Raw genomic sequence first — 24432 nt, 5'->3', positions numbered from 1 at the left:
AGACTTATGAAGAAAGGCTGAAAGAAATAGGTTTATTTAGTCTGGAGAAGAGAAGATTATGGGGGGATTTGATAGCACCTTCAAATACCCGAAGGGAGATTATAGATGGAGATGGGCTTTTCTCTGTGACTGTAGGGGACAGGACAAGGAGCAATGACCTTAAGCTTCAGTAGGGAAAATTTAGATTGGAGATTATAGTTTCATAGAGGGCTGGAAGGGACCTTGCAGATCAACGGGTCCAGCCCCCCTCCCCCTCTCCCCCCCCCTGCACTTGGGCAGGAAAGACTGCTGGGGTCAGATGACTCAAATAGGAACTTTCTATGAGAGAGGTCAACCATTGGAAGGGGATACCTAGAAAAACTGTGGAATTTCTATCCTTGGAAGTTTTCAAGAGCAGGTTGGACAGACACTTGACTGGGATGGTTTAGTCAGGGGGCTGGACTAGATGACCTTGTGAGGTCTCTTCCAATCCTACTTTCCTATGATCCACTCAGATAGATATTTTATTATATTTTTATCTGCAGCAGTCACTATATAGACACATGCCTAAACAGATCTAGCAAAAATGTATCCAAAATTTGTGTAGAGGGGACAGAAAATACTTGAAGGAAGGGTGGAAGGAAATATCTGCTTCAAATATCTATCTAGTAATTAGAAAAAAAAACCCCTAAAAACAACCACTTAAGTTGTAGGGCACTTTAAACTCAGCGTATAACCACACTAGTTACTAAAAGGTTTTAGGACTTCAAAACCCTGAGGAAGTGAATGGCTCCTTTAGATGGCTGTATTTTGGAGAAGGGAAAACCAAAGGAAGGAAATTACTATTTCCTTGCTCTGTGGAGCACTCTTACTATTATATTATTTTCTACTAACATCTAGCAGTTGTAGTACCTTATTGTTTTATAGCAGTTAACCATCAGCTGTGTGCGCTGTATTAGAGAAATCTAGTACATGAAGCAAAGTAGAGGAGAAAGTAAATTACAGAGTGAAGAGCGGAGGAAGAAAAAGAAAAGAGAAATACTGGTAAAGAAAGGCAAGGTTATATAATAACTAATACTAATTATGTAGTTACTTAGATGAAGACACATTTAACAAGACCTCCTAGACTTCAGCTGCTCATTAAAAAAGGCCAGGTATGACAGAAGGACAATATTTACAAAAAAAATCACAATAAGACAAACTTTGCTTCATTTAAATGCAACAAATGCACTCGGACTTTAACACTCCTTTATCTAGGGTTAAAGCTGGAGTGAGTTTGCTGTATTTGATTTTTTCTTTACTCCTGCATGCAACAGTTAGAATATATCAGCTGCTGCCCTTCTGAAACATTCCCCATTTAAAGGGCTTCAAGCTGTGTCCAGATTCTGAGCTCCTAACAAGGCAATAGTATTACAGGCTTCAGAAGAAAATGCAAGAAAAACTGCACTGAACAATCATTGCAACAACCTGCCAATCAGTGCCCCAATCAATTGTTTATTCCTGTGACAAAGCATAAGAATTTCTATCCTTCATAAAATATTTTCTCTTATCCAACATAACTGAAAGTGACAGTCCATTCATTCGGCCATCCATGAGAAGAGAGAGGTATTTAGTTATGTTAGTATGAAGTCAGGCAGAAGGCAGGGTAGAGATGCACTTTACAGACTGACTGAATCAGAGATTCATAAGCTTTGGTGAGCCCAAGTTCACTTCTTTCTGCTCATGGATGGTACCACACACAGCTGAATGAACTGGACTGCAATCAAAGCAGCACCTGATGAAGTGAGCTAGGGCTCACAGAAGCTTATGCATCTCTGATTTAGTTAGCTTATAAGGTTCCTCTGTACCCTGCCTTACTTTATTTTCTTGCATATAACATACACCCAAATATAACATGCCCCTATTTTTGGAAGGTCTCCAGAACACACACACAAAAAAAATCTTATCTTGGAGTATGAGTAAATACCAGGTCTGGGGTCTCTGGGGCCAGAGGCTGCATGATGGTGTGGGAGCTGTAGCTGCATGACAGGACTGCAGCCTCACAGAAGGGCCCTATCTGGCTTACCAGCACTGGAACTGTGTGGAATAGCCCAATCCAGCACACTAGTACTACGGCTGTGTGGCAGAGCCCAATCCTTTGCAATGCTGCTTTGGACTGCATGCTGAGGCCAGGACCACCGGCTAACTCTGGAGCCATGTGCTGGGTCAAGACCTATGCACTAGGTCAGACCTGGTGTGCCAGGACTGGCTGCAGAACAACTCCATTTGCTGTCCTGATCTGGTGCACAGCTGGGGTGGGTGGCTCCCCACAGGTCAAGAAATTTGGTGGTGAGTGGTAGAGGGCACAATGGCAGCACTAATTGCCATGGCCCCAGGGCAATTAATGACCCTCTGCGTTAAAATCCGTGGGGAACACAGCACAGGGGACAACGGTGGGAGTCTACTACAGACCTCCCACCCAAAGTCAAGAGCTTCACCAGGAGTTCACCTGGGAACTGGCTGAGGCTGCATGCTCCAGGACCATGATTGTCATGGGTGACTTCAATTACCCAGACATTTCATGGGAGGATCACTCAGTAAAATCTGAGCGGTCGCAAAGATTCCTATTGTAAGTGGATGACCTCTACCTGACTCAAGAAGTCTATGGGCCAACGAGAGGTGAAGCGCCGCTTGACCTGGTACTGGCTACTGGGGATGACCTAATCGGCGACCTAGTGATCGATGGAAAGCTGGGTGACAGCGACCACGAGCTGATTGCCTTCACCATCCGCTGTAAAGCTGGCAAGTCAGTCAGCAACACTGAAGTCCTTGACTTCAGGAAAGCTGACTTTGACAAGCTCAGGAGGCTCATCAGTGAGGCCCTGAGGGATCACAACCCCAGGGAGAGGGAAGTTCAGGAAGAGTGGTTGCTCCTCAAGGGAGCGATCCTTAATGCACAAGCAAATTCTATCCATCTCGGAGGAAAGGCAGCAAGAGGGCACAGCAGCCCCCATGGCTCTCCAGGGATCTAGGAGACCTCCTGAGGCTAAAAAGAAAGGCCTACAAAGGATGGAGGACGGGATTCACTTCCAAGAAGGATTATTCTGCACTGGTCCAGTCCTGCAGGGAGCAAACCGGGAAAGCCAAGGCTGCAACTGAACTCCAGCTAGCTTCAAGCATCAAGGATAATAAAAAGTCCTTTTTCGAATATGTGGGGAGCTGGAGGAAAAGCAGGGGCAACATTGGACCCCTGCTGAGCCAAATGGGACAACTGACAACTGACGCCCATGAAAAAGCCAACCTATTAAATGGGTACTTTGTGTCGGTCTTTCATCAGTCCCATGGGACGCCCATGCCCACTACAGGACAGGGAGGTCTGGGTGAGGGAGATCCCCTGCCCTCCATCAATGCTGACCTCATGAAGGAACACCTTGAGAGGCTGGATACCTTCAAGTCAGCTGGCCCTGCTAATCTACACCCCAGGGTACTCAAGGAGCTGGTGAGCATCATAGCCCAGGCTCTGGCACAGATCTTTGAAAACTCCTGACACTCTGGTGTAGTGCCTGAAGACTGAAAGAAGGCCAATGTGGTGCCTATCTTCAAGAAAGGGAGGAAAGTGGATCTGGCAAACTATAGGCCCATCAGCCTGACTTCTATCCTGGGGAAGATCTTAGACAAGTTTATTAAAGAGGCCATCCTTAATGGCCTGGCCGATGCCAACATCCTGAGGGATAGCCAGCACGGGTTTTTTGTGGGTAGGTCTTTCTTGACCAATCTCATTTCCTTCTACGACCAGCGGACCTATCACCTGGACAAGGGAGAAGAGATTGATGTCATATATCTTGACTTCAAAAAAGCCTTCAATCTGGTATCCCATGATCACCTCTTGGCGAAACTGGCCAATTGTTGCCTTGGGTCCACTACGATCCACTGGCTGGAAAATTGGCTCTGTGGTCGGACCCTGAGGGTGGTAATTGATAGAAGTCAATCAACATGGTGCCCTGTGACTAGTAGGGTCCCCAAGGCTCTGTCCTTGGACCCATATTGTTCAACATCTTCATTAATGATGTGGACATTGGAGTCAGAAGCAGACTGGCCAAGTTCGCTGATGACGCCAAACTTTGGGGCAAAGCATCCACATCAGAAGACAGGAGGGCGATCCAGGCTGACCTGGACAGGCTCAGCAAATGGGCAGACGAGAACCTGATGGTGTTTAACACTGAAAAATGCAAGGTTCTCCACCTTGGGAGGAAAAACTTGCAGCATCCTTATAGGCTCGGCAATGCTACACTGGCTAACACTACAGAAGAAAGAGACTTGGGGGTCATCATTGACCACAAGATGAACATGAACCTGCAATGCGATGCTGCGGCTAGTAAAGCGACCAAAACGCTGGCTTGCATCCACAGATGCTTCTCAAGCAAATCCCAGGATGTCATTCTCCCCTTGTACTCCGCCTTGGTGAGGCTGCAGATGGAGTACTGCGTCCAGTTTTGGGCTCCACAATTCAAAAAGGTTGTGGAGAAGCTTGAGAGAGTCCAGAGAAGAGCCACGCACGTGATCAGAGGTCAGGAAAACAGACCTTACGATGACAGGCTGAGAGCCCTGGGGCTCTTTAGCCTGGAAAAGCGCAGGCTCAGGGGTGATCTGATGGCCACCTATAAGTTTATCAGGGGTAACCACCAGTATCTGGGGGAACATTTTTTCACCAGAGCACTGCAAGGGATGACGAGGTCGAACGGCTACAAACTACTGCAAGACTGATTCAGGCTGGACATAATGAAGAATCTGTTTACTGTCCGAGCCCCCAAGTTCTAGAACAGCCTGCCATTGGAGGTGGTTCAAGCACCTACATTGAACACCTTCAAGAGTAAATTGGATGCTTATCTTGTTGGGATCCTATGACCTCAGCTGACTTCCTGCCCTTCAGGCAGGGAGCTGGACTTGATGATCTTCCAAGGTCCCTTCCAGCCCTAATGTCTATGAAATGTGCTATTGCCCTGCATCCCCTCTCAAATTTTTGGATTCATAAGGAGCCCTTTTTGACATATAATGCACACCCCAATTTTCCCCAGCTGGTTTCGGGGGGAAAGGTATGGATTACATGCAAAAAAATCTGAAAGCTTATGAATTTCTCATGTATTTAGTCTGTAAGGTGCTTTACAACTGAAGGTGTTCACATTATCTAAAAAACTGTCTAATCAGTGTTTGTATCCTGCTAAGTTCGTAACTTCAATGATATCTTATAATAGTACATTAATTATGGGTTACATTAAAGTAAATATTTTCTCACTTTCATATTTGTTGCCTTTCAACTAACGTACCAAAATATGAAATACAAAAGCATGGATAGGCAAGCTTCAGGTCCTTCACCACACATCTTTTTCATTTCTTTAAGAACCCTTTACAGAGTTTATCTGCAGATAATTTTCCTGCAGGAGACCTTCTACTGAACACAGTACTAAGGCTCTGCACTGTATCTGGTGTACCATGATGAGGCCATTTCTGTAACCTGTGAGAGTACTGCAGTAGAGAGATGACATGCTGGCTGGAACATGTACAGCTTTTAAATTATCATTGTTATTGCCTGAAGACTGGGCCCAACCTGTCCCCACTTTTTGTGAAGGATACAATTTTTAAGGTTGGTACACAGAGGAAATTTATATATATAGAGAGAGAGAGAGAGCCTACAGACATCAAACACAAATGGACAGAACCATCAACTATACTCTCCTTTCTTCAAAACTTCATATTACTCTCCTCCTGCTGCCAAGTGTGCAGCAGGCCAAGGCAGAGGCATGCAGTGGTGGAGTTGTGGGGGAGGGGGTTTCCAAATGAATATGGGAATGGTTGAGAAAAGATGTCAGGACACTGATACTGAGCCCTCATGCTGTTAAATCCTATTGGTCCAGTAACAACCTGTACCTTGCTCAAAAGCTTCAGAAAAGAATAAAGGAAATTATGCAAAGAAGACACTGAGTAAGTCACAGCAGCTTGCCCATGATTCCAACCTTCCCCAGCTGCTATTCAGGATAGCAAACGGCTGTAAAATAATGTCAGCAAAGACATTATTACTTCCTGTAGTTGCCTAACATGGGAAAAAGTGACAGAGGGTAAGCCTTAAGACTGTGGCCTCAATCCAAAATGATTCAAATTAGTGAAAGCCCTTTCACTCTAACTCTAGTGATCTTTTGAACTAGGCCTAAATGAACTGCATAATTCAAGCTTGTCCCATTGATCAAAACTATTAGAGAAACAAAGATCATCACCACAGAATGCCTTCAAAAACAACATAGGGCAGGGGTGTTAAACATAAGACCTGTGGGCCATACTTGGACCCCAAAGCCCTGCCAACTGGACGCTGGTGCTGCCCCTGGGTCTGATCACACCTATGTGCAATGCATGGCACAGGGCTGGTCCATAGGCTGGATACGGCACATGCACCCCATCCCCTTTCCCTTCCCCAGCACACTTGAACTGGTGACCACTCCAGTTGGTCTGGGACCTGTTCTGCATGCAGCATGGATCCCAGAGTGGCTGGAACAGGCATCGTATGTGTCACAGTCTGGCCAGAGCAGTCCAGCTGGAATAAGCCAAACACAATCACCTCTTTGAGACATAAGCCACATGTGGTGCCCATTCCAGCTAGTCTGAGACATGGGCTGTAGGTAGTACTTGCACCCACCACAAAAATGCAGGTCCTGAACCGGCTGGAGCAATGTGCCACATGCGGTGCAGTCCCAGAGCTACCAGGGCAGTTGCCACGTGCAGTGTAGTCCAGGCAGGGCAGCCACAGTACGAGTGCAGCTGTCACTCTGGCTGGACTGTACCACATGAAGCACCTGCTCTGGATGTTCTGGAATCCCTTGCATATGCAGCACAGATCCCAAACTGACTGGAGCAGCTGTTAGATCACGTATGATGAGGAAGGGGAAAGGGAAGGGAGAAAAGGAACCCAATAGTCTGTGGACTGACCTGAAGCCAGTCATCTAGCCTGAGGGGCCAGATGAGTTTGACACCCCTGACATATGGTCTCTGTACCTAGCTCTCTTTTCCCTCTTCCCAAAGCTACGGGGATTTTTGCAGCCTTGCAGCAGTAACACGCATAAAACACGCATAACTGCAGCAGTGAAGCTCTGCAAAAAGCCCCCTTGGATCAGGGTAAGATTCATTTGTGTGAAATCTCAGCCTTGTTCTCTCCCATGGCTTAGAAAATAGAGTTTTGTTCCCTTTGCCCCATGCCAAAGTGGCTGCACAGACCCAGCATAGATCCAGGCTTATGGGTAGTCTGTGGTTGGACTCTAAAATATCTTTTAAGCTAGGGACAGAAATTACATATAAACTGGTATAAGTGATCAAAAACTAGTCCAAATCTGCAGTACAATAGAAGTTCAAAATGACTGAACCTGGTTTAATATAAACTTGGATGGATGTAGTATCAGACTTAACTGATTTAGGTTAAATCAGTTTATTGAATTTCTGTACCAGATCCCCTCCACATTCAAATTAGCTCACAGTCCCCCAGCACCCCAGGATGCTTTGTACCTTCCCTGCAAGCCCCCCTCACACCTCACAGGGTGAGCAGGCTAGCCTTGGCCCAAGCTGTCTGCTTCAGCAGAACAGGGAGGTGTGCTCTAGAGCTCCGGGCTTCTGGGCTGAGTCACTGCAGGCATTTCCAGAATCAAAAGTGGAAGTCTATTCACTTGCCTATTGGTTCAATCTACAGTTCAGAGTAACCTGCAAAGATTGAATTGATTCAGCCTTGGGCTTTTTGACTGTCTGTTCTTAGCCTCAGAGACAAAACTAAGATCTATGCTGTTTATAAATTTTACAAGCATCCAATTTTGATTTTAGCTTTCAGTAAATACAATACTTTGCCTCCAGGCTATGGGAGTTATAGCAAAAGGATCACTGGATACAAGGCTCCTTATTATTACCCCATGTCAACTGTTCAAGGTTCAGAACATGTCTTGAGCAAAATGTGCTAAAAGCACCATTAGCTGCATGTGGACACTTGATTTGCTTTGCTATTGTTCGACCCCAGTGGTTTTCAACCTTACTGGACTTGAGGCACCCCTCATTAGCAGGGATCCTGGTCTTCCGCAACAAAAAACAATTGCAAATTCTCTGATAAAAAATTGCAAATTCTCTGATTAAAAACCCAAATCCATGATTAAGATGAAAGGCCACTATATGTATAGATATCGGCTGAACACAATGTTTTATTGATATATTTAGAGTTTTAAAGCAATTTGGAAACCTACCAGTGCCTCAATCAGCATAATGTAATAAATCTTAAATACTTATACATTTTGGTATTTGATTTTGGGTTTTTATCATGGAAAATCAGAGCTCCTTCTGTCCCCTCAAATCACACAATGCAGGTCCAGGTCCTTCCTCCCAAGCCACAGCCCCCAAGAATTACCTTCCCCCCCACAACCCCCTGGCCCTGCTGATGCCCCTCACTCCCCCACCAACAACCCCCTTACCCTCCAGCCCTGCCTGAGGGGACCATACCTGCCAGGGCTACGGGACCAGGAACCCAGGTCTGCAGACCCCTGCCCCCCGCAGCAGTACCTGAGCCCTGGCTGCTGTCTACAGGAGGCAGCAGCTGCTGCAGTAAAGCAGAAAACACAGCCTAGTTCCCCCTCTCTCACAGGTGGCATGGTTAAAGTAGACTGGGGGGGGGTGCAGGCTGGCCGCTGTGGGCTCAGGTTCCCCACCCTGCTGCCCTTCCTCTCAGGGCCTCCATGGCGCATTAGGCAGGACCCAGCAGCACACAGTGGGGATGGGTGGGGAACCTTGTTTCCACTGCTGCAATCTCCACGCTGCCCTGTTGATGCACCCCTTGTCTGCCCTGCAGCAGCGAGGAGCACAACCCCACACCACGACTCCTGCTGCTGCTGGGCAAGCAGGGGATGCCTTGCTAGGGCAGTGAGGAGCTCGTAGCAGCAAGGAGCTTCCCCTCATGACCCGGCTCTGCTCTGCTGCGCCAGGTCCCACCTGCTATGCCGCAGAAGCCCCGGGAGAAGGCAGTTGGGTCGGGAGCCTGAGCCTGCAGCAGGAAGGCCCGGCCCGCCCCCCCCGAGCTGGGGGGCACAGGTCCCCCCTGCCCCTCCCAGGGGTGCATGCAGTGGTAGAGAGCCAGCCCCACCCCCTAATCCCCAGACGAGCAGCACACAGCCCCACCCCACTCCCCGCCAAGGCCTGGCAGCCATGCATTCCGGACCCAAGCACTAAGCCCCCCAGCACCAGCCCAACTCCCTCCCTATGGGGGCCTCAATCCCCCTCACCCCCAAACTTAACTGCAGGAGCTGCTCTCCAGGATGTCTGGTGACCATGTGCATATACATGCACATGTTGCCCCTTGAATAGAAGGCAGTAAAGTAGGGGTCAGCAACCCCTGGCACGTGTGCGAAGTATGGCACACGAGGCCATTTTGCTTGGCACGCTGCAGCACAGCTGTTTGGAGCCTCCCAGCTGCAGCTGGCCTCAGTTCCAGGTAGTTGCTGCCAGCGACGGAGCCTGGGCTGCTTCCAGCAGGGCTTGCAGTGTCCCAGCTGCCTTCTGGGAGCAGCCTGGGATCCCGGTTGGCAGCAGCTGTGCCGGGGTCTAGCATTGGCTCTGCACTGGCACATGCAAGCGGTGGGGGAGAGGCCTGAGGCAGAGCAGCCCTGGTCTCTCTCCCGCTCCGGGCACGGAGGTGATGAGCCCAGTGCAGCTGTTTGGAGCCAGCCCGGGCTCTAGGCAGCTGCAGCAAGCAGCGGGCAGGCTGCAAACAGCTGCGCCGGGCTGCACAGCTCTGGCATCAGCTCCAAGCTGGAGAACAGTTGCTGAGAATGACTTCTCATGTGTTTTTTGTGAATTGGCATATTGACAGTACCTATAGAAAGTTGCTCATGGCTGACCTTAGGGATCACGATGGGAAAAGACTCAGACTGTTTACATCAAAAACCATGTAAGTCAAAATCAGCACCTTGAATTGCACCCAGAAAGCTATTGGGAGCCAGCGTAGACTTTGGAACACTAGAGTTATGTGCTCCTGGCAACACACCTAAATCAGAAGGTGGGCTGCCTAATTACTTTAGAAACATTGTGTGCCTGTACTCCTGCAGGATGCCTGCTCTGACGTGTTCTAATTAGAACAGCAGCCGCACCCAGAGCTGCTCTAATTAAAATTCCTCACCCCAGAGCACGTGTATAGATGCACCTGATTTCTAAAATCCACTTGCTAAAGCTGCTTTAGAAACCAGGGGTTGCTACTTTATTGTACATGTCAAAATATTCTATATTGTAAAACCCTTTTTCAGAAAAGAACTGTATCACCATCTGTATCTTCCACATAGTCAGAATTCAACCTAATTGTGTTGAATCATTTTATAGGGTGTTAATGGCAAAGAATTAAGTGGGACTCCCTTGGCACTTAATACTCAGCAGTTCATCTTTTATTTTTCTCCGCAGCAGAAATCCTGGCATTGTAATTAAACCAGCCCAAGACATCATCTAGATGTCAAATACAATTTAAATACAATTTTAAATTTGTTTTCATGATCACATGCATGATATTTTTTATGAGTCTTTCTATTGAAGCATATTAAATTGAAAACATTTCAAAACAGATTTTTCTTTTTGAAGGGCATTGGGACTCTTTAGTCTGATAGATAGCTTGTGGCCTCCCTTAGTGCCTCTAAAAGTTCCTGGACAAAGTCAAGACTGTGAAGCGGTAAGTCATACAGTTATTGTTCTTCATCTAAAATTAAACTTTCTGTGTCAGTGGTGAAACTTTGTGTGTTTGGGTGTCACATTCTCCCTGTATGTGTTCAGTTGCATTGTAGAGTTTCTCCCTTCATTCCAAATTAATTTACCAACCTTCAGATCAGCACCTTCACTTATGTACTCACAAAATTGATTACTACTTCATTAATCCTCCGCACACATCATGAAATATAGTTAGTGAGCTAATGATTCTAACAAGATGTTGCCCTACTCTTCTAGAGGGAAGAGAGAGAAACTCTGAAGGTAACAAGAATTATACATGGTTTTCATATAGCACTTTTCACCCTGAGATTTCAAAGTATTTTAAAAGGATAACTTGACAAGGACAGTCTGAGTCAGGGCTATTTGCTTGCATAAAAATTGTCAGTTTGAGATTTAACAGAGCACTAAAACAGTGTTGCTGCAGGTAGAATTAAAAGAATGTTTTGCATTTGAAAGCTTGTCTAACTCTATCCCAACTATGCAGTTAGTCCAATAAAAGATATCAATCTAAGAAATCTCTCTCTCCTGCATAAAATGAGAGCATTTATGAGACTTTGAAACTAAATCATAATACCAATTATACTGATACTGCTCAATTGAAAATAGGATTTCATCTGTAATTTACTTTAACTCAACATTCACAAAAGAAACACTGCTTTATTGTTCAGTATTTGGGAGTACTGATCTGATGAAAGAGTTTTAAGGAGTTATTTTTTCATTAATTGAGAATCAGGTACCTATGCTGCCCTACTCTTCCTGAACAGCTGCAGCTGTTCCTTGGAAAATTCGTTCTTATTCATTGTTTTGTTTTAGAACCTGGAGTCTCAATCAGAGAGTTCCATTGTGTGACATGGTATCTAACCTGGGTGTGCGTATTGAAACCCCCCCCAAAAAAACAGAACAGCAAAAAAAAAAAAAAAAAAACCAGCAAAAAAAAAAAAAAGAAAAAAAAAGAGAAAAAAGTAGCAAAGATAAGGGAAATGGAAATTAAGTTTGGTCATTAAGTTGGGAAATTAAGTTGGGTGCATCTACATGTGTAATTAATTTGAAGCAATAAACTCCAGAGGAGTTTGAGCTGGAGTAAACTATTCCCAGGCATAGCATCTACATGTGCAACCAAGACAACAGTAATTTGAGCCAGAGAGGAACAGTTTATGCCAGGGCTGGGGGCACAGGGGATCAGCCCTGGACTCCTGGTGGCAGTATTAAGCAGCAGAGAGGCTGGCTGGGGCCATAGGCAGATTAATATCTGGGCCCAGGAGCCCCCGCCCCACCCCCCGGGTCCCTCAGCCAGTCAGCAGTAGGGGGACAAAAACAGCACCAAGTTTAAAACTGTGGCTTTTGCTTCCCTGCCAGTGACGAGTGAGTTGCAAGCACGACCCCTCCACCAATCAGCAGTGGGGGGAGGGTGAGCCACCTGTGGATAGGTACTCTGCCCCACACTCCACCTCGGAGTCCCATTCTCTGACCTGGCTGGGCAGCACCTGCCCCTGCCCCACTTCATCCCTCACTGTGGGGGCCTCAGTCTGCCCCCCACCATGCCCCTTCCCTCCCCCCCACCCCATGGCAGCTACACGCTTGCATGCAGCATGTATTGGTGACATTGTTGGCTACATCATCCAAAAAAAAGCCAATAGCCGATAATGTTGATTTTTTCCTTTTCTTGGTGCTGATCTGATATGTGACCGATATATCGGTGCACCTCTATAGGGGGCCTCCAATTTTGTGTTCACCCTGGGCCCCAGTAACTCTTAATCTGCCTCTGGCTGGGGCATGAGGGTGCTGAAATTGTGGAACCATTTACTTGCTAGGCGGCAGACAGGAGTCTGGTCCCTTGCTGACCAGATGCAATTTACATCAGCAGCCAGTGTCTGCACATGTGTTTAATTGCAGTTAATTACCCTGCTGTAAGTTAGTACTGTCGGTAAGATAGTACTGTCTCTGACAGTAGTATCTTTACAGTGGCATTAAATAGTTTACTGTAGTCTAATAGTGTTGCACCTGTAGATGGTGTTGCTTTACTCTGCAGCTAATTATTCTACAGTTAAGCATGCATGTAGACATGGCCACTGACTGTTTTTGAAAAAAAATGTATAGGATTCTTCCTCTTCAATATACTTCATATTGCTAAGGAGTTTATGTTGGAAAATGAAGTATTTTTTTTTAATTACATCACTGAAGTTCTGGCTTAACCTGAAAAAGCAAGAACGGTCCTAAAAGAAATTGCCGGTCTGGACTAAATTCACAGGTTATCTAGCTATTTCAAAAGTCTCAAAAAAATGGATTGATTTATATGCTGCACTACATAGGCAACAGATTGGGAACATTTATGAATGAAGCAGCACACTTACATGTGTTTTAATATTGGTGTAACCTTCATTTGATTTTAATTTCCTTTAGTTTATGAACAATAAAAAGGAAAGAAATTTTCCATGGTCATGCCCTGCATGTATATTTCATAAATTGGAGATCATAATTCATAAGGATGCCTCAAGGAGGCTTAAGAGTTGTCTTTTACTGATGCTACTTTTGGACAACTTTTTTAATTGCAGTATATTTTACTGATACACATGTAGAGAAGATATGGGTTTATTTTTATAATTAAAATACTTATAATAAAATTATAAATCAAATAAAACAATGGTAATATTGCTAAGTGAAAGATGAATCTGAAACAGACTTTACTTGGGCCATATGTTTGTTCACTGAATACATTCAAAGGGAAACAGATTGTTGTTTGACATGTTTTTTCTCTTATGTGAAAATTATTTTTAATAGCTGTACAGCTGTTTTTGCCAAACCAGATTTCCTTTATTATGTGAAGTGCTTTATTAACTCCTAAATAAAATCTTCAGAATAGAATTTTACAACCCAAGCGGTGATAATAAGTGTGGAACTGTCCCCTCAGGTTAAGAAGCTATTTTAGTTTGGAGTCTCTTTGAATGGGTCTAGCTAAGGGGGTTGTTCCATCATAACACTTTTTAGGGAAAAAAAGCGGGGGCTGGACATAGCACCAAGAGTTTTCTCTGAGTCCCTGTTCTTCATTATCTCAGTGTGCTGCCCAGAATTATGTTGGCAACTTTCACAATCCTCAGCGATGCTTCTTTAGCTATTTATTTATTGTAATATCCACCCACCCACCCACATGCAAAAATCCCCAAATCTCAAAAGCCATGAACATTTTTTAATAAAAAATATGAAAATAGTGCAATCCATAACTCTTACAACTGCCATGTCACAGAGTAGCCATTGTGTTTGCCAACTTTGCCAAATCATGCAATGTTTTTGTGATATAGGCCAGTGTCAAGTTATGGAAATAATTAAATGAAATCTACAAACTGATATCATGTTAGATTTTTCACTAACTTTTATTTCAGAGAAGAGTTCTGATAAACAATTAATTCTGTATCTATTTTCCATATCTTAAACAGGCTACAACCAAACTTCCTCCTCCAAGCTTCTGTTATATTCTTACTGCTCAGCCTGATCAAATGCATGTTGATGTAAATGAGGAAGAACAGATCTCTAATTTGTACATGCCCCCAGCTGTGCATGGTCTGAGGGAAGTTCTTCAGGTAACCTGTTTAAAAGTGAAATAAGTATTTTGTGGTACTAATACAAAGAGTTCTTTGCAACTATATTTTGCCTCATTTCTTATTTTTCATTATTTTAAATTGTGTTTCAGGTTGGAGGTTTTAATCAACGCTGTAGCTTTTGGGCCCAAGTTATATATCAAAGGCTGCAGGTAAACTTTCTTTTTAGCAATAAAATATATTCAAAGCAGTATAATGTGTGTGAAGAGGAGGAAGATGATTGCTATGTTTCTGGGGGTAGGGAGGGAGGAGAATAGGATGTTTTTCAGGTGTTCTTCCACAGCTCTGTGAGTAGTATGATCATTTGGCAGACTTTCATTTTTCATCTTCTCTTCATTTTGTTCAGGATTAATTTTAAACAATCTGTTATGAGATAATTTTCACCCTTGATTTGTCTAGACAGGTCCTGTTAAAACCTGTAGGGAACTGCACTGATACCAAAGAAGAAATCTTATCTTCTAGTTAGAATTCTCTTTCCTCACATGATGCATGTTGAGGAGCTCTCATTCCAAATTGCATCTGATAGCAGAATTTGGCAGATAGGAATGCTTCTTGCATGTAACCCAATAACCTACCATGGTTTCAAAGGAACCCCTATAGGCCTGTCTAAGGATAGTATTTGGCATCTTTAGTCAAGTTAATAGTAAGAAACAAATCGTTAGATAAATGTGTCTTCCCTTCACCCTGGATTGCATGTCTGGATTTTTTCCTCCTGAAATGATATTCATATGTGTATGAGTGTCACTAAGTAAAGATTTTTTTCTTGAAAACAATTAGGCACTTGGTACAGCCAGCATTACATTCTGGTGGAGAAAAAATTTCACTTGGCCACAAAAAACATCAAACAAAAAAGATTAGGGATGTCAAAGATACGGGCTAGATTTTGCCTGCAGAGCCCCATCATTCAGCCCTTGGTACTGCCCCTGGGTCAGGAGCTGACCCACGTGCCACATGTACTGGACCAGCCCTGTGTGTAGAGCCCAGGACCCATGCTGCACATGGGTGGCACCCACTCCGGCCAGTCTGGAACTACACTGCACACAGCGCCCACTCCAGCCAGTCTGGGACTGTGCTGCACACAGTACCTGCTCCACCCCATGTGGGACATGGAGCAAGCTCCGCATGAGCTGGCTCTGGGATGTGGGGATGGGGGGTGGGGATCAGCCCTACACCACTCACTCACCCCTGAAATAGATTAACAAAACTAGGGAAACATAAAAGGATTTAATTCCAAGAGAGCAGTTAAGTATTTGGAAATGCATCCCATAACCATGGTGAGAGATCTAATTTTAGTTCAGGTCACAGTCCCTTCCTTTCAGGGTTTGATGAATTATGATTTGATTTCTAAGCAGGCTGCACACTTAAAGCTGGATTCTTTTCCACCTATTAGGCAGGTAGGTGCCTAAATACAGTTCTGTTTCACCCTGCACATGTCCCTGAAAAAACAATTAATGCAAAGGTAAGTGGGTCTTCTCCTCCTCACTGTTTTTGTATGACTGAGTCTTAAGGGTAAGATGACAGCATGTTGCATTATGGATGGATGAATGGATTTTTGGAACTTGAACAGGGTGGATTAGGATTGGGTTTAGGCATCCAAATCCACCTAGTTGTCTAGTAGATGAAATTGGATCTGGCCATTGACTCCTGAGAAAGGAGTGCATTTCATTGCTCAATAAGTTTTCCCCAAGCTAAATGGCACAAAGACATTTGCGTGAGTTTTAATGCGAAGTAAGATGATGAGATCTTTAGGATTTCAATAGGGATTTAAATACACAGACTTGTCCCTGCCCTATTCCTTCCTGGCCTCTGAAAAAAAACCTTTTTCAAAACATATTCTCATCATAGAGGGTACGTCTACACATGTGCATTTACTGCACAGTAACCAAAATTACTGCACAGTACAGACGTGCATCTATATGTGCATGCCTTTACTGTGCAGTAAATATGGCAACTTATGCCAACTTGGGCATAACTTTGATACTAGCATCATGCAGGTATCAAACTTAACACCTGGTTAGTTACTGTGCAGTAATGCATGTATAGATGCCGTACTGCGCAGTAACACAGTGTGTGGACTGACTTGGGACTAACTTTTTTCCCAAGCCAGCCCACACACAGCATTAATGCACTTTAACACCCTCATGTGTAGACTCCAGCCTATTCCTGTTTACTGCACAGTAACTTTAAGCTGAAGTAAATGCATGTGTAGACACACTCAGTGATTAGTTTGTTTCAGACTGGCCTGGCTGCCTGAGTTATCACTGATTTTACACATATCTGCATCTGAAATAATCTGATTAATCTGTAGCCTTGTGTAGAAATTCCTTGTTAGTCAGAAAAGAGGTGGGCTGTGCTGGATTTACATGGTTTTAGAGAAGGTTGATGTGCTTACAAGAAAATCTATGCATGCATGCGCGCACAGACTCTTTCATGGTATTAAAATGTCTTGGCAACATTTTAAGTAGGTTATTCAGTTGAATGCATTGAACTTCAATAAGCTAGCAACATAAGAATTCATAAATTATTTGAAATGTATACTGCAAAGATAATGTGAAATACTTCACTTTTGGATAAGGAATCTGAAGGTGTAAGTGCACTTACCTGCTGTTTGTGTGTTCCTTGCCTAATCCCTGAAATAAAATGTCATGTGCAGCAACTTGTTTATTGCTTCAGCCTTTGCTAAGAGGATTTATTCTTCACACACAAGATCATGCTTTGAAATGCAAAGGGAAGACTGTGCTTAAGCTTTAATTTCTTCTACAGACTCATTATTCAAAGCTGAGAAAATACAAATTTGTAAATTTCTAGTTAAATTATTATATTTTGGAAATACATAGTTCTTATTTCATATGGCTACCTGATTAGCATTCTTTAATATATTATTTGTATGAAATTAGGACTGGAAATATGCTTTCATTATTATTATTCAGAATAAGTACCATGTCACAAAAGGGATATAAGAAAATACGTTCCATCTGTGCTTGAGGAGCTGTCCTTTTTTATAATTCAATCCTGCTGCTGTTTGTCTGTTATGTCCTTTCTGTACAGAACAAACTGTTGCACATAGCAAGATGATGATTTTATAATATCTTGTGATTATTACTATTATTTTTATATATTTTGGATGATTCCTTTTCTGTTCACAATCTGTATGCCACCTTTTGAAAACTCTGGTGATATGTGTAAAAGCTGTAAAAGTAATTCCTTCAAACCTGTTTTAAAATTCTTTATGTAGAGAAGATGATCAGACGCAGATAACTGCTGTGGAAGAAACTTGAGATAAATGCAATAGAGGATATGTACTAAGACAACAGAATAACTTGTTGCATCTGAATTCTTCCACTCGCTGTTTTCAATTAGTGCATGTGTTATAGGCTCTACAGCAGGGGCAGGCAATTATTTCGGGCAGAGGGCCACTTACTGAGTTTTGGCAAGCTATTGAGGGCCGCATGACAGGCAGCCAGGGGCAGATAAATATTAATTTTCTACATTTTTTAGGAGCCCCTCTGGCTCACGGGCCGCATTTTGCCCACCCCTGCTCTACAGGCATGAATATATGGCCACTTTTAAAGTGTATGAATCTCCAAAAATTTTAATTGCCTGTTGGACATGAGAGTTGAAATTCACATTGTAATGCATTAACCTATAATGCAGCTTTAGAAGTAGAATATTAATATTGTTTGACTATTGTTTTGGGATAGAAGGCACAGAAAATTAGAACTGAATGCTGGTTTTGAAAAGTTTTTGAAAGGTAAAAGGATCTATCTATCTATCTATCTATCTATCTATCTATCTATCTATCTATCTATTTTCATAGTATCCATCACCATAGTATCTTATTTATCATGATAGCATGAAATATTTAAAATATTAGGTGCTAGTTACATTTTGAACTGTGAACTCTGACATGAACTGTAGGTATTTAGAGTGACGTCACTTGTTTTGAGACATAATAGATTTTTCTTCTTGTCCTAAACAGGCAGAAGACTGAAGTAGTCAGGGTGGATTCTTTTGTTTCTCTCTTATGAATCATCTGTTTTCCTAATTCTTTGAAACCTTCAAAATTAGGGATTCTTTTTGTTCATTAGAAAGAAAAATGTCCAGCTTTCTAATCAGTAGCAGCTGTGAGCCAGAGAACTGCAAGTGAGAAGGCTTGGTAGCAAAACTTCATTAATTTGCTTAAGCAGGAATAATGTCATTGTGAGACTTTTTTTAAAGACGGAGCCCATGGAAGGCCTAGTTCAGACAAGCAAAAAAACGTTAAAGATGTTGCTTGTTGGCACGTATTACAGAATATGCTTGAAGCCTCTGGTAAAGCCCAGCATGCAGTATTGTAACACATGCCAACTGGTTAAGGCGTAAGCCCCAGGTTTCTCACTATGTCCACCTCACTCAGCCAGTTAAAATAAAAGATGTTATCCTCACTATGCTAAGGAAAATTTGGGGTCACTTAGCACATGTTGACTAATTCTGATGTAACTTCAACCTGTCTCCCTGTGGGAGCTTAAAACTTCATGATCTAAGTGGATTTTTTGTTTGTTTGCTTGTTTGTTTTCTTTAAGGAGAAATTACTGCTTCAAACTTCAGCTCTCCTGTTAGTTTAATCAAAGTGTTTCACAATCAGTAGAAATTATTGTGCTCTTTCTTTTGGAATCCCAGGTAAAATATAATGTTCCTGCGACTCAAAGGGAGTTTTGGTTGTTTGTGACTGACCCCACGTTGCAGACTGGAGTGGAGAAGAGTTGTAAACTTCCTAAAACTGTACCTGTCTCTGTCACTGCCTCTTGTGTTCTTGATAAAGAAGTGATGGATGCACTAACCAGCACATCCCACCACATACTCTTCTTCAAGGATGCACTGCAAGGAAATGGTAACCTTTTTTCTCATGGCAGTTTGGCTAAGTACAGACAGTCAAAAAGCCCAAGGCTAAATCGATTCAGTCTTTGCAGGTTAGTCTAAGCTGCATAGATTAAACTGATCAACAAGTGAACAGACATTCACTTTTGATTCTGGAAATGCAACCACATGTCTGCAGTGGCTCAGGCACTAAAGCATGCCTCCCTGCTTAGTTGCAGCAGACAGATTGGGCAAAGGCTAGTCCACCCATGCTGCGAGGGTGGATTGTGGTGGAAGTGCTAAGCGTCCTGGGATGCTGGGGGGACTGAGAGTTAACTTGAATCTGGAGGGGATCTGGGACAGAAGTTTAATAAACCAATTTCACTTAAATCAGTTAAGCCTGATACTATGTCCATCCAGGTTTATCTTAAACCAGTTTGGGTCATTTGGAAAGAAGTTTGTGTGTAGTGAACTTCTGTTGTGTTACAGATTTGAACCAGTTTCTGATCTTATACCAGTTTATGTGTAACTTCTGTCCCTAGCCTTTGAGACAAAAGTGAGTTGCCAAATGAGCATCCTAATCTTCAAGGGTGTAAATAGACATAGTGGTGTACCAGGAGGACACACTGGCCATTTTCTTGCTCTAAGTATCTGTGAAGCATGCGAGATAAAATGTGCTAACACTCTCCCCACTCCCTGCCCAGTGCTGCCTAGGTCTGTAGTTAATCACCGCTCATTCAAATTCACTGCCAGTCATTCCAGATACAAGCCTGTCAAGGAGTGTGTTCTCTGGCAACTTAGTAGTAGAGGACCAGCAATGCACTTGGGAAGGGCTATATGTCTAAGCCTGTTCTGCTCCTTTTTTGTCCCAGGTTTTGCCTCAGATTAATCAGAACAGCCACAAATGAGATTTTTTTCACAGCCTAATACAGCTGAGGGGTCTGCTAGGACTCTGAACAAGACTAAGATGAAGCAATACGTAGCCATTTGCAAGGCCTGAAACCAGTGAGCCTCTACTCAGACAATTTTATGTGGATGAGGAGGTGGTTCAGCCTCCACACCCAATCCTTCCTTGGTCTTGGCTGTGACACTCATTTCATAGATTCACAGATTATAGAGTTGGAAGGGACCCAATGGATCATCATGTCCGACCCCCTGCCCCCGGCAGAAAAGAGGACCGAGTCTAGGCTGATAGTGACTGAAAGCTTTTAATGTTTTTAAATGGAATGTGGGATGCTAGTTAATGTAATTGTGATGATAGTCTTGTGATGTACTTAATTGTCAGCCAGAACTGGTGCAGGACCATCAAACGTGTTTCACATTCCATTTAAAAACATTAATGGCTTTCAGTCACTATCAGCCTAGACTCGGTTCGAGGTGCTGGCCTATATATTAGAGTCCTGTTACCACCTCTTCTAAACTAGAGCTGTCCAGCTGGTTGCCCATGAGCTGCACATGGCCTGCAATGGATTAATTTGCAGCCCTTGGGCTCCCACCTGGCCACTCCCAAGTTCTGCTTTCTACCCCACCTCACTGGGCAGGACAGAGGAGCATAGGCACAGTCCACGGTGCTGGAGAAGCCCATGGTGTGGGTGCTGGTGCAGCTCAGAGCAGCAAAGGAACCTTTGTCTAGGGAGCTGAAGGTCAGGTTGGGATATGCAGCCTCCAGCTGCTAAGTTGCACAGTCCTGTGATCCCTTTGCCCATAGAAGCCAAAATCTCTTTTATAGTATGCAAATTAGATATGGCAGAAAGGTGTACCAAAATTTGGGCAACTCCTGCTTCAGAGTAAAACATTGCAATGTATCTAGCCTCTGAACGGATTTGAAATAGACAGAAATAACCCCAGGAGAAATATAAATTTATATGACCAAATAAGAGAGAGAGAAAAATAATATCACATGTTCACTGGAAACAGTGCTTTTTGAACTGAGTTTGATTCTAACTTTTTAGAAAACTGATGTAGCAAAATCTTCTCTATGTGAGGAGCAGAAATGTGTGTTAATTGAAAATGGACTATTTTAGTATGGAGAAAATTTGAAAGAATCCATCTATGCATTTAGGGACTGGCAGAGAACATTGTCATTATTGGCCATGACAATTAACATGGTCACCTTTCTCCTTGTTACTGTACTGAATTGAATGTCTTTGTTGGCAGGTAGGATTATTTGTGTTGAATGTACCGTTCTCTTGTTACAAAAGCCCCTTTTGTGTTTGGCTGCTGGTGCTGACCTCAGTGAGCTGACTGGCCCTGTTGGACTAGATGAGCTGGATTCTACAACACAGGCCGATTCAATTTGTATCGTAAGAGGTGTGTATAGCCCTTTCTGAAACGAAGGCTACTAATTATTTGTGTTCATTTTAAATAGTTTCCTTGGTCTCTTGAAACAACATTGTACAAAAGAAAGAAAATTAAGGTGTTGTGCTGTTTTATAAAGACAGTCAGCTTTATACTTCTTTCTGGGCTCTATTTGTCCTTTGGTTGCAGAAGTGACTCAGATATGATTGAAGTCTTTTTTTCCCCACGCAAAACTGTCTATTCAAGCTGTGTCACAGGTGGTCAACCTGCAGCATGGTTGCCACAAGTGGTACCGGCAGCCTCTGTGTGTAAGTAAGCAGCAGCAGATCAGGTTGGAGACAGACAGCACAGTGGCAGATAGGGCAGGAAGCAGAAAGCAGAGCATCAGTTCAGGAGAGAACCACAGGGCAGGGTGCAGAAAGCAGAGCAGCAGATTGAGTAAGGGCAAGGGATTGGAGTGGCACTCAGAAAGGGTATGGAGCTGATTTGTGGCATGCCTGCCAAAAAGGTTGGCCCCAACTGTTCTATGTGGTCACTAATGTTCCCAGTCATTAATGCCTTGTATAAAATAGAGTCCTCACTACAAATGTTTGCTGTCCACGTTCTCTTTCATTGTTTCTGTTCATATACCAGTTTAGCTTCAGGTAGCATCCTGGGCACCAATTTTATTTGTATTAATTAGTGGGTATAACACCCACTGGGGTACAGTTGTTCCCAGTGTGTCAGCTGGGGCCTGTGTACTTGAGGCAGGGATCAGCACTAGCATCTTTTAGGGCTGTACTGAAATAGGACAGTTTAATGTTCCACCAGAATCCCACAGTATAGCCTGGCCATACTTACTTCCCAGCGGGTTGCTTTTGGGTATTGCTTTGTTTAATAATTTAATCCATTTGCTACCAGTGCAGAAATAATTCCTAAAATATATTTTCTAATGCTTTGTCCAGTCTAAAGGTTTCAAGTTACAGAGCTTCCCTTGGGGGATTATTTTGCAGGCTAATAGTTCTCACTTTTAGGAAAAATTTTATTTCTTAATTTCATTCTGTCATTGCTAGTTATGTCCCATGAAATACTTTACACAATTAATCCCTCTCCTTGGGGTTGCACCCTTCAAATGCTTGTTTAAAACACTTCACCAAATCCTTCACAATATAAAACCATGTTCTCAGAAGGCAGTTTTAAATTACTCAGGGCATTTAGTAAAACTATCCCTTCTGTTGTTACAGTAAAGCTGCAGGGGGCAAAAATCTTTGCCACTGGTATTGGTGCAAAATGCATGAGTATATTATTCACAAATATTGAGTTCTGGCACTGCCTAATGAAGAACAGAGATGGTAACAAGCAGTTATTTCTAAGATTTGGTGATTATCTATCAGTATGGGCACCTGTTTTAATGACATTTCTCTGAAAAGTTATCACTATCTCTTTCAGCCACTTTTAAAATTATGCTAAAAATTTTCACTCACAGTTTCTTCTCTCCTTTAGTCTGCCTGCTCTGTATGCAGTGGAATAAACTCAAAACCATCTTTCTCTCTTCATCTATATCCAGAGAGAAATTAAATCTACCGTTCTGTTTTTTTACAAGTTAAAGCAAGTAATTCTAATGGGCAATAAGTGTTTGTAATACAAAAGGTAAACCTCTGCTCCCCACCATAATTTTCATTAGTTAGGGAGGTGGGAGAGGTACTTCTGGCAAGTTGGGCAGAGATGAGATTGTAGAACTTCATATGATGGTACAAGGTGGAATGTTTAATGAAGGTGTAAGTATTTATCTTATATTAAATGATGATGATGATTATATAGATTATTAGATTGCTTTAGATCATTCAATTGAGTTTTTTTAATGTGCATTGTATGTGTATGCTATTTCAGGTCTTTTCATTTTCTCATTGCTATTATGAATCTAGCTCTCTAGTGCTTACCAGCTTAGGCTTCTTAACTGGTGCCATCAAATCAATGGCATTGTTTCATCTGGGCCCTCAAACTGTGATGCTCCTTCCCACTCCTCCTCCCAGCTCTGCAGCTGTTATGTTTCCTGGGCATTTTATGGAACATCTTCCCATAAACACTGACTGCAAAACATTTTTTAATTCATGAAAAATATAAGTGGAAGTTGAACTCCGTATTAGCTGGTACATCTGTTTAGCATCTGACCATGGCTAACATGGAGAGAGAGGACAAAAAGGCCACAGGTGGTACTGCTGGTCAGTGACTAGATTAACCTTCTAATCCTAGATTTAAAGGAGGGACATGGTAAAAACACCTTCTATAAGCTTGGCAAATATGTCTGTGCTTATCCAAGTATTAACTGTATAAATATATTAATCCTTTTTGTTAATGTACTATTAAAGCATATTTTATAGTCTTTCTAGGTGAGATCCTGCTTCTCCCAATTTTTTGTAATCCATGAATATCCATTGTGTTTGTGTGAGATATTTGTGTTGGTCTTTAATCATCTTGGCCCAGAGTTAAAACAGTATTGTTTCTCTTCAATAGATGTGTGAAAGGCTATGGCTAGTATCTAGGGAGTGGTCCTTCTTCAGAGTCAAAGACTTTATCAAGTCAGAATAAATCAGAATGTTCTTTCCTTATGCAATAAAAAGCCTTTGTGAATCTCTTTGCTGCTTTCTACTTGCAGATCAGAAAGGGCATGTATGTTGATTACTTCTGTTGTACAAAACTTCTTCATCTCTGCTAATGAGGGCCAACTCTTCATCTAAGAAAGTTCTACTAGTCTGTGCCACATAGGCTGTGTGGGTAGATTAGCTGCTTAACAATAGTTTTGCCAATAAGTGATTCAGGTCTGATGTTTGGATTTTGATGCTAGACATTTAAGCCACTCTCCAGGTGTACTGCTTCCAGATACCCTAGTAAGAAGCTGCCTAAATGGTGATGTTTAGGCAGCCCTGCCCTATCCCTAAATATCATCTGTTGACAGGGCAGGTGCCCCCTCCCCCCAATTACGTTAATCAATGTGGTAGATAAAGAAAAT

General features: G+C 43.0%; 1 protein-coding gene across 5 annotated transcripts in view; it reads left to right on the top strand.

The window, feature by feature from the left end:
• Positions 1 to 24432, top strand: part of SPIDR (scaffold protein involved in DNA repair) — a 340147-nt gene that overhangs the window by 306952 nt on the left and 8763 nt on the right. For all 5 annotated transcript variants that reach the window (XM_019498649.2, XM_014606829.3, XM_014606828.3 and 2 more), the window contains 5 exons: positions 10594 to 10681; positions 14148 to 14291; positions 14402 to 14461; positions 18969 to 19179; positions 21303 to 21455. In XM_019498649.2, the coding sequence (XP_019354194.1) occupies positions 10594 to 10681; positions 14148 to 14291; positions 14402 to 14461; positions 18969 to 19179; positions 21303 to 21455 (656 nt within the window). The remainder of the gene's footprint in view (positions 1 to 10593; positions 10682 to 14147; positions 14292 to 14401; positions 14462 to 18968; positions 19180 to 21302; positions 21456 to 24432) is intronic.

The sequence above is a fragment of the Alligator mississippiensis genome, chromosome 3 (genome assembly GCF_030867095.1).
Source record: "Alligator mississippiensis isolate rAllMis1 chromosome 3, rAllMis1, whole genome shotgun sequence".
Classification (NCBI taxonomy): domain Eukaryota; kingdom Metazoa; phylum Chordata; order Crocodylia; family Alligatoridae; genus Alligator; species Alligator mississippiensis.
The sequence above is the reverse complement of the archived record's forward strand: the minus strand, read 5'-3'. Positions and strand labels throughout refer to the sequence as shown.